Below are 10,131 nucleotides of genomic sequence, written 5' to 3' on the forward strand. Positions count from 1 at the left end.
AGAATCAGTCTTCCCGGAGAAGAAAATACAAGGTAGACCAGATAAGGATAGTGGACTCTGCGTGCCTATGCTGCCTGTGAAGCCAACATTTATTTTCCCATCAATAGCTTTTGCTCAATGCATTTCAAGACAGCAAATAAAATCAATGTCTCTGCACTCAACTCCCAGTAAGCCCCTGTTCAGTCCAAGTCAGATGATACATCCCAGAATTAAAAAGCAATAAACAGACTGAAGTATGAAGCTTGACATGCCAAAAAACAACTCTGAGTCACATTACCACCACTCCAAATGACAGCACTGATCCCAGCAGGTTAAAGTAAATACAATGCAACAAGGCTGCTTTGTCAGCCTAAGGTCGGTGAGACGCAACTGATCCTACCCACTCCAACACACCCTAGGTGGCAATGAAGTCCCCTTGAGAGCAACCATAAATGAAGTAATTATGTTTCTTTGGATAATGAAACATTGATAACTACAAGTCTGCTGAGTGTACAATCATTCCAGTTATTCCTGCATGGCTCAATTAATGTAGGAGTTAAAAGTTTAACATCAATCTGGGTTTACGCATCACTTGAGAAACAAGACTGTTAATTTAGGTGCCTGTACAGCCAGTGAGGCTTTCAAAGAACCCAGGCTGGGGTTCAGCATAGCCCACCTTCTACACCCAACTCCTTCAACAGTTCAAGTTAAGCCATGCCAGTACTACCCTTCCTATAACAGATGGAATAAAAAAGATCTTTAAAAGAAATGCCACTAAAATAAATCAAAAGCACAAAGAAACCACATCCTGTTCTAACCCTTAAATATTACACATCAAACACCAAGACAACAAAACAGTGCAGGGATGACATGTAGGTAGAAAGAAGAGCTGTAATTCAGTTTATTTTGATTACTTCTCCATTGTTCACACTGAAACTAGGAAACCGTGTGTTTCATACAGCTTTTAGTAATGCTCTTTTAATAAATAAGTCACAAAGGGCATACAAAATTCTCATGTTTAGGAAAAAAACCAGGCATTCTTGAGATCTCTCATAAAACTAACAACTGTGTGCAACAGTGGATAGAATTACAGTAACAAAATGCAAGTCAACAACACTGAAGATCCATACAGTTCTAACTCCATAAATACTGAGCTTTGTCAAGTGTAACTGCCCTCAAAGTCCTGCTCTTGAAGTCCTCTATCTACACACATCTATCTCTCTCCATTATAGAACCCTCCATTAGAATCATAGTGTGCTTGTGAAATTTTGTTTGGCTGCGAGTTCTGAACCAGGTCCATTAAGAGAACCATTTTATTATCTATATGTGCCTGCAGAGCCTGGATTTGGCGATCAATATAGTCCATTAGTTTTTTCTCCATCAGATCCATATTTTTGGAGATCATCTTTTCCAAATAGGAGCAAATAGGCTGTTGTTCCACTCTGAGGAAAGAGCAAATAGAAAAGTCAGTATAACCTCTTTCTTAATGACAAGGGGCATGACAGACACCTTGGCAGATGAACTTCTACATGCAAAATATCGGTTACTAGACAATGAACTGTAGAAGGTATTAGGGGTTTAGCACACATGAAAACCTTCCTTGCAGCTCCCGCATTTTACATCTCAGAATTCGTTCACAAACACACAGGGTACACAGTCTTCTTCCTTAAACCTCACTTTGTGTTTCAAAGGCTCCGTGATGTATCAGACAGTTCAGTTATCTGTAACAAACCACTCAACAGCATGCACAGAGCTCCCATGCTGTCAGTGTGGCAGACTGCTCTTCTCACCTGAACTGTTTCAAGAGTTACACAAACTGAGCAATTCTCAACTCCTGAATCTGCATTCTTTAGAGCAACGCAGGAGCTGGAGATGGTCAGTATCTATGAGAACACTGACTCCTACATCTCACCCTTTGCACTGTTGTTCCTCTGGTATCAAACTGGGTGCACTACTGCTACTACTAAGGTGTCTGCACAGTAAATGCCAACAAATGAAGAGGGACAGGAAAGACCAGGGGATGATACACTAAATACAGCAGAAAGATTATGGCATAGGGTGTGGGAAAAATCTGACGTAAGAAAGTAGGAGGCAGAAGTAGTCAAATGCAAGTGTAGCAACAGACAAGAAACATAAGCCAAATGTATATGGAACTGCAGAAAGGCCAAACTTTTTAAAAATCATAAAAGTTGAAATGGAGGCAAAAGACAATTCTGTAACAACAAACGATGCTGTGATTTCTTCTGAGAAAGCCTCCTATATGCAAGCAGCTTATTTGAAAGATTAACTGTAAAGATGCTCATTGCCACGCTGCCTCTAAACCCACATCTGAAGATGAGCCTTTCATTACATATTTTACTTCTTAAACTTGCCAATACAAACTACTACTGTAAGAAGTGTACCAAACTGTACTTACCCCACACACTGAATGCCCTCCTCCTTAGCCACTGCATGTTTACTAGAGTGCCTGTTGCCATCCTTCAGCCGAAGGTGATTTACCTGAGTGCACAAGTTCTGAAGGAAAGGAAGCAGCACCTGTGGAGTAGCTACATTTGGGGTTCCACTCTCTTGTTGGTTCATAGGCAAAGATCCCACCACTTTAAAATCATCTCCGAGATCAACTGTACTTTGCTGGGTAGAAAGTATTTCCGAATCAGAAGTATTCTCTCTTTCAGGCACCTGCGTGCTTAGATCATGGCTTATTTTTAAGTCTTCATGTTCTGTGTCACTTGTTAAATGATTTTTAACAGGCAAAGTTTCACTGGCTGATGGATCCAGTGATGGCTGAAGAGCTGCACTGTGCAATCCATCTACTGCACGGTCACCCCCACAGTCTGCATTTTTCCCCAAGATAATCCAATTCAGTTTGTCTCCAAAAGGTGAACTGTTCTGATGGGAAGAGAAACAACAGGATTAATACTGAAGTATTCAAATATACTGGAAATTAGACAACAAGAACAAGATCCTTTATTAATTCAGCATTCTACTACTGTGATAGAAAGATATAAAAAGTCATTCTAAATCATATTCTTAGGGAAAAGCGCAGGGAAAGATTTTCCCTGGACGTATTATGTGTTAATTCTCTCATCACTCACCCAGTCACAAAACAATTTTACTGACTTAGTTTTTACCATACTGTGTCCCCAAGAGTGACCATTACTAACATCAAATGGATTCAGGATACAGTTGGAATAGCTTCCTCTGCAGGATTAGGATCAACATCAAATGCTTTGTAAGAGCACGTTCCCTCTAGCTGAATGTGACATACTTTTAATAACCACAAATAAGACAAACCAGCCCATCTACCTATACCCCAAACACTACAGGGAACATGCCACTGACAAGCAGCGAGAATGGAACCAAGCAAAAGGGAAATTGGCTGGCAAAGAAGGTTAAAATTAACCAGAGTCCTTCACTCTAGACTTGGTGTATAGACAGCAAATCCCTGAGTACACAACCTGCATTCATTGCACTCATCTAAGGGCGGCAATAGCTAAACCAGGATTAAAATCACCCCTCTGGAGCCCCCAACACAGCAGGGACAAGAAGCTGTTCGAGTAAGACCCAAAGAGGGCCATGGAGATGCTGCAAGGACTGGAGCAGCTCTGCTCTGGAGCCAGGCTGAGAGAGCTGGGCTGGGGCAGCCTGGACAAGAGAAGGCTCCTGAAGGGGAGACCTGAGAGCAGCTCCAGTGCCTAAAGGGGCTGCAGGAAACCTGGAGAGGGGCTTGGGACAAGGGCCTGTAGGGACAGGCCAAGGGGAATGGCTTGAACCTGCCAGAACAGGGGAGACTGAGCTGAGCTCTGAGGCAGAAGCTGTTCCCTGTGAGGGTGCTGAAGCGCTGGCACAGGGTGCCCAGAGAAGCTGTGGCTGCCCCATCCCTGGCAGTGCTCAAGGCCAGGTTGGACACAGGGGCTTGGAGCAGCTGCTCCAGTGGAAGGGGTCCCTGCCTGTGGCAGAGGTTGGAGCTGGAGGAGCTTTAAGGTCCCTTCCAACACAAACCAGTCTGGGATTCTCTGGAAATAGCAGAAAGTGTGGGTTATAGAAACTAATAAAACCTTTACACCAGATCAGTTTAGAACATGCTTAATTGTTACAGAAGGCAACGTCACACATTAGTAGCATTTGTGGAAAGCATTGTCTCTTACCTTTTGCTGACATCGGACCATGTCCATGAGCTGCTGAGCACCTGGAGACAACTTAGATCCCATTGACTCCATTATAGTTTGCACTCTGTCTAGATCTATGCTCGAGCCTGGTGAAGGAAAATCAGTTGGTAGTTTTGCAGACACCGTTTTCACTTGTACAATTATTTTACTGATGAGTACTCTTTGTTTCTCACCAATGGAGAGCAGCTGGTGCAAGAAGGGAAAGAGATATTTTGGTTAGGAAACAAACAGCTTAGTGTTTTCCTTGTGTGTATGGGACAATACGTTCTTTGAGTCTTTGGAAAAACAGCACTAGACTCTTTTCAAGGGAAATTATGCCCATTTCTCCTTTGTATTAACTCTTTGGAAAAGTCTGAATGGAAGAGAGGTGCCTGCATTCTAAGCATTTAAGATCAGTGGCCATACAAATTTTCATCATCTTAACCACATCACAGTTAACAGTTTTAATTACAAAGCAACTGCTGATCTGCAGTTTATCTGGTTTATGAAGCTGTTTTCCTCTGTAAGACTGTATTATCTCTCCCACAGTCTTCATAATGAGAAAACTGTGATACAAATTGAAAAGAATTCCGCTACAAGGGCAAAATACCATTTTAACAGATATTTAAGTGATTTGCTGAAGTGATTAAGTGTAGAAACCCCATAAGTTCACTAAGAGTAATGCAATTCAGTCAAGTGATTAAAAGGACAAAAATAGAACAGTTCTGTTCAACTCCCTACCTTAATTCTACAGGAAGTTGCAGGGCATTCAAACTTCAGGTATTTTTTGTATAAAGTAACCTCTTCAGTTTCACTAGAAAATAAAAGAGTTGTGACATCACTTTATAAACTTTTCTTAGTAGAAATACTCTATATCAGGAAATATTTAGATACGAAACAAGTGACTGGAATGACAGTGATTCTCATGGGGTTTAGAAGTTTTAATACTCATATGTAGCTTGTACTGAATCTCACTGGATACCTATGTAAAAAGGGATTTGGACGTGTGGAGGATGCGGATGGGTACACACATTATCTGCTAGAGCACATTATTTACACATCTCTGCTGATGTTTTTCGTCTGTTTTTATTTAGCTCATTGAACAGCTGATGTGCAATGTAATGACTTAAAAACAACAGAGAATTCCCCCCCCCAAAGCACAGAACAAATTCTTGAAGGGAGAAATAAACCTTCTTTATTGTCTCTTTTATTACTAAAAGTGTGAGATGCCTACACATCAAAGAGACTTTAGTACAGATCAGCTAAAAGAGATCTGCTGCAGAGGAGCGGATCTGGTGCCCGGAAAGATTAAAGGACACATAAGTTACCCCTGTTCTAACCCCTTCTGTCACCTTACACAACAGTATTTCAGTGTAGCACAACTTACTGAATTATACGTTTCACTAAATACAAGAGAATAAAGAGATAACTGGCACAACCGTACCCTTGTATCTTTATCAAGGAGGCAGCACTTTTGCAAGCCACCGGTGACTGAGGTTGTAACAGGCAATGTGCCCATTAAGAGTTTTGCAGAGCCCACACTGAGTGGCTGCTGTGGTGCAGGCACCGAGCATCTTACAGATACACACAGACCGGTGCTGTCAGTACGAGAAGGGCCAAACGGTGTTGGGGACGCAACGCAAACACCCCTAAACCGACACCCGCAGCCTCGGACTCATGCTCCCCTCGGTGCCCACTCACCCCGGGGGCCGGGCAGCGCCCATGCTCTCGCCCCGGCCTGTCCCGCAGTACTCCTCTCCCACGTACACCTCCATGTTCCGGGCCTCGCTCACGACACCGACGGACACCATCTCCGCGGCTCCAGCCGGCCGGCACTCCAGCTGCAGCACGCAGGGAGCCGCACTCCCACCGCCCGTCCGCCGCTCCACCACCACGGCCTGGGTGCTGCGGGGGGAAGCACCACGGCCCCGTTGTCCGCCAGGCCCGTTCCTACCCCGCCGCCCGCACTCCCCCCAGGCCCAGCCCGGCACCCCCTCACGCCGCCCGCCTGAGGGGAGCCCGGGGGCTCCACCGCCCTCACCCGGCCTCGCCGCCGCCCGCGTCCCGCCTGAGGCACAGCGCCCGGGCCAGGCCGTCCGGCGGCACGCAGAGCCAGGAGCACCCGGCCAGCACACGGCAGGGCTGCCGGGGGCTGCCGCACGGCTCGGCAGCCGGCTCCGCCACCACCACAGAGCCGGCCGCCATCGCAGGACCGCGGGGAGCCGAGCGGGGACTGAAGCGGAGCCACGACCGTCACAAGCCACGCCGGGCGGACAGCGCCTGCGTGTGGTGGAGGGCAGGGCTCTGAGCATGCGCGGTGCGAGCGGTGCCAAGATGAGTGGGGGGAACTCCTGGGACACGGGGATGAGGTGGGAATGGGTGTCACGTGATGAGGGAATGGTTGTGATGGCTTCGGATGGAAGGGAGTTTAAAGCTCATGCAGCTCCAACCCCTGCCACGGGCAGGGACCCCTTCCACTGGAGCAGCTGCTCCAAGCCCCTGTGTCCAACCTGGCCTTGAGCACTGCCAGGGATGGGGCAGCCACAGCTTCTCTGGGCACCCTGTGCCAGCGCCTCAGCACCCTCACAGGGAACAGCTTCTGCCTAAGAGCTCAGCTCAGTCTCCCCTGTTCTGGCAGGTTCAAGCCATTCCCCTTGTCCTGTCCCTACAGGCCCTTGTCCCAGGCCCATCTCCAGCTTTCCTGCAGCCCCTTTAGGCACTGGAGCTGCTCTCAGGTCTCTCCTTCAGGAGCCTTCTCTTGTCCAGGCTGCCCCAGCCCAGCTCTCTCAGCCTGGCTCCAGAGCAGAGCTGCTCCAGTCCTCACAGCACCTCCATGGCTCTCTTTGGGTCTTACTCAAACAGCTTCTTGTCCCTCCTGTGTTGGGAGCTCTATAGGGGTGATTTTAATCCTGGTTTAGCTATTGCCGCCCGTAGATGAGTGCAGTGAATACAGGTTGTGTACTCAGGGATTTGCTGTCTATACACCAAGTCTAGAGTGAAGGACTCTGGTTAATTTTAACCTTCTTTGCCAGCCAACTCCCCTTTTGCTTGGTTCCATTCTCGCTGCTTGTCAGTGGCATGTTCCCTGTACTATTTGGGGTATAGGTAGATGGGCTGGTTTGTCTTATTTGTGGTTATTAAAAGTATGTCACATTCAGCTAAAGGGTACGTGCTCTTACAAAGCATTTGATGTTGATCCTAATCCTGCAGAGGAAGCTATTCCAACAGTATCCTGAATCCATTTGATGTTAGGAATGGTCACTCTTGGGGACACAGTGTGGTGAAAACTAAGTCAGTAAAACTGTTTTGTGACTGGGAGAGTGATGAGAGAATTAACACATAATACGTCCAGGGAAAATCTTTCCCTGCGCTTTTCCCTGAGAATATAATTTAGAACGACTTTTTATATCTTTCTATCACAGTAGTAGAATGCTGAATTAATAAAGGATCTTGTTCTTGTTGTCTAATTTCCAGTATATTTGAATACTTCAATATTAATCCTGTTGTTTCTCTTCCATCAGAACAGTTCACCTTTTGGAGACAAACTGAATTGGATTATCTTGGGGAAAAATGCAGACTGTGGGGGTGACCGTGCAGTAGATGGATTGCACAGTGCAGCTCTTCAGCCATCACTGGATCCATCAGCCAGTGAAACTTTGCCTGTTAAAAATCATTTAACAAGTGACACAGAACATGAAGACTTAAAAATAAGCCATGATCTAAGCACGCAGGTGCCTGAAAGAGAGAATAGTTCTGATTCGGAAATACTTTCTACCCAGCAAAGTACAGTTGATCTCGGAGATGATTTTAAAGTGGTGGGATCTTTGCCTATGAACCAACAAGAGAGTGGAACCCCAAATGTAGCTACTCCACAGGTGCTGCTTCCTTTCCTTCAGAACTTGTGCACTCAGGTAAATCACCTTCGGCTGAAGGATGGCAACAGGCGCTCTGATAAACATGCAGTGGCTAAGGAGGAGGGCATTCAGTGTGTGGGGTAAGTACAGTTTGGTACACTTCTTACAGTAGTAGTTTGTATTGGCAAGTTTAAGAAGTAACATATGTAATGAAAGGCTTATTCTCACAGCAATAGTCAAGCTTCAGATGTGGATTTAGAGTCAGTGTGGCAATGAGCATCTTTACAGTTGATCTTTCAAATAAGCTGCTTGCATATAGGAGCCTTTCTCAGAAGAAATCTCAGCATCATTTGTTGTTACAATGTTGTCTTTTGCCTCCATTTCAACTTTTATGATTTTTAAAAAGTGTAGCCTTTCTGCAATTCCATATACATTTGGCTTATGTTTCTTGTCTGTTGCTACACTTGCATTTGACTACTTCTGCCTCCTACTTTCTTACGTCAGATTTTTCCCACACCCTATGCCATGAATCTTTCTGATGTATTTAGTGTATCATCCCCTGGTCTTTCCTGTCCCTCTTCATTTGTTGGTATTTACTGTGCAGACACCTTAGTAGTAGCAGTAGTGCACCCAGTTTGATACCAGTGGAACAACAGTGGAAATGGTGAGATGTAGGAGTCAGTGTTCTCATAGATACTGACCATCTCCAGCTCCTGCATTGTTCTTAAAGAATGCAGATGCAGGAATCGAGAATTGCTCAGTTTGTGTAACTCTTGCAACACTTGAGGTGAGAAGAGCAGTCTGCCACATGGACAGCATGGGAGCTCTGTGCATGCTGTTGAGTGGTTTGTTATGGATAACTGAGCTGTCTGATACATCACGGAGCCTTTGAAACACAAAGTGAGGTTTAAGGAAGAAGACTGTGTACCCTGTGTGTTTGTGAATGAATTCTGAGATGTAAAATGTGGGAGCTGCAAGGAAGGTTTTCATGTGTGCTAAATCCCTAATACCTTCTACAGTTCATTGTCTAATAACCGATATTTTGCCTATAGAAGTTCATCTGCCAAGGTATCTGTCATGCCCCTTGTCATTAAGAGGTTATACTGACTTTTCTATTTGCTCTTTCCTCAGAGTGGAACAACAGCCTATTTGCTCCTATTTGGAAAAGATGATCTCCAAAAATATGGATCTGATGGAGAAAAAACTAATGGACTATATTGATCGCCAAATCCAGGCTCTGCAGGCACATATAGATAATAAAATGGTTCTCTTAATGGACCTGGTTCAGAACTCGCAGCCAAACAGAATTTCACAAGCACACTATGATTCTAATGGAGGGTTCTCTAATGGAGAGAGATAGATGTGTGTAGATAGAGGACTTCAAGAGAGGGACTTTGAGGGCAGTTACACTTGACAAAGCTCAGTATTGATGGAGTTAGAACTGTATGGATCTTCAGTGTTGTTGACTTGCATTTTGTTACTGTAATTCTATCCACTGTTGCACACAGTTGTTAGTTTTATGAGAGATCTCAAGAATGCCTGTTTTTTCCTAAACATGAGAATTTTGCACGCCCTTTGTGGCTTGCTTATTTATTAGAAGAGCATTACTAAAAGCTGTATGAAACAGTTTCCCAGTTTCAGTGTGAACAATGGAGAAGTAATCAAAATAAACTGAATTACAGCTTTTCCTTCTACCCACATGTCATCCCTTCACTGTTCTGTTGTCTTGATGTTTGATGTGTAATATTTAAGTGTTAGAACAGGATGTAGTTTTTTTGTGCTTTTGATTTATTTTAGTGGCATTTCTTTTAAAGACCTTTTTTATTCCATCTGTAAGAGGAAGGACTGGCATTGCCTGACTTGAACTGCTTTTATTCAGAATCATTAAATACATTAAGTAAAACCTTTTGATGGGGAAGGAAGTGTTGGCTTCACGGGCAGCACAGGCACACAGAGTCCACTATCCTTATCTTGTCTGCCTTGTATTTTCTTCTCCAGGAAAAACAATGTCTTTTGAACACTCTCATATCTTGATGGTGGCAACTCTCAGGAGCAGAGTTTGCAGAGAGGATAATTTGCTTTGAACAGACATCTCACAGTTCTCCCTTAGCTTAACTTGTGCCAACGCAGTTTCATAGTGATTTGAAAAG

At 44.7% G+C, this 10,131-nt stretch overlaps 2 protein-coding genes across 3 annotated transcripts; one reads left to right on the forward strand and one right to left on the reverse strand.

The window, feature by feature from the left end:
• Positions 1-852: 852 nt before the first annotated feature.
• Positions 853-6,381, reverse strand: LOC115946446 (ATPase PAAT). 2 transcript variants are annotated; one of them, XM_034062054.1, is made up of 7 exons: positions 6,169-6,381; positions 5,829-6,032; positions 4,869-4,941; positions 4,322-4,334; positions 4,128-4,234; positions 2,396-2,868; positions 853-1,421 (listed from the first exon to the last, which is right to left on the reverse strand). In XM_034062054.1, exons 1-7 carry the CDS (start codon positions 6,330-6,332, stop codon positions 1,193-1,195), a joined length of 1,263 nt encoding a protein of 420 aa, XP_033917945.1. In that variant the 5' UTR covers positions 6,333-6,381; the 3' UTR covers positions 853-1,192. The 2 variants fall into 2 exon arrangements, with proteins under 2 accessions (XP_033917945.1, XP_033917944.1); XM_034062053.1 differs by having other exon boundaries at positions 4,128-4,334.
• Positions 6,382-7,381: 1,000 nt separating this feature from the next.
• LOC117435993 (ATPase PAAT-like) lies at positions 7,382-9,548 on the forward strand. Its single transcript, XM_034061361.1, has 3 exons — positions 7,382-7,402; positions 7,649-8,121; positions 9,113-9,548. The coding sequence occupies exons 1-3, from the start codon at positions 7,382-7,384 to the stop codon at positions 9,339-9,341; spliced, it is 723 nt and encodes a 240-aa protein (XP_033917252.1). The 3' UTR covers positions 9,342-9,548.
• The last annotated feature ends 583 nt before the right edge of the window (positions 9,549-10,131 follow it).

Source organism: Melopsittacus undulatus, chromosome 4 (assembly GCF_012275295.1).
Source record: "Melopsittacus undulatus isolate bMelUnd1 chromosome 4, bMelUnd1.mat.Z, whole genome shotgun sequence".
NCBI lineage: Eukaryota > Metazoa > Chordata > Aves > Psittaciformes > Psittaculidae > Melopsittacus > Melopsittacus undulatus.

Bases quoted from the DNA above. Each gene is read 5' to 3' on its own strand.
- LOC115946446 (XM_034062053.1), bottom strand. From the start codon at position 6,332: ATGGCGGCCGGCTCTGTGGTGGTGGCGGAGCCGGCTGCCGAGCCGTGC. The intron at 6,033-6,168 runs GTGAGGGCGGTG...TTCCCCCCGCAG, and splicing joins GCGGGCGGCGGCGAGGCCGG to CACCCAGGCCGTGGTGGTGG. The intron at 4,942-5,828 runs GTGAGTGGGCAC...TTTATTTTCTAG, and splicing joins GGCGCTGCCCGGCCCCCGGG to TGAAACTGAAGAGGTTACTT.
- LOC117435993 (XM_034061361.1), top strand. From the start codon at position 7,382: ATGGTCACTCTTGGGGACACA. The intron at 7,403-7,648 runs GTGTGGTGAAAA...CTCTTCCATCAG, and splicing joins TGGTCACTCTTGGGGACACA to AACAGTTCACCTTTTGGAGA. The intron at 8,122-9,112 runs GTAAGTACAGTT...CTCTTTCCTCAG, and splicing joins GAGGGCATTCAGTGTGTGGG to AGTGGAACAACAGCCTATTT.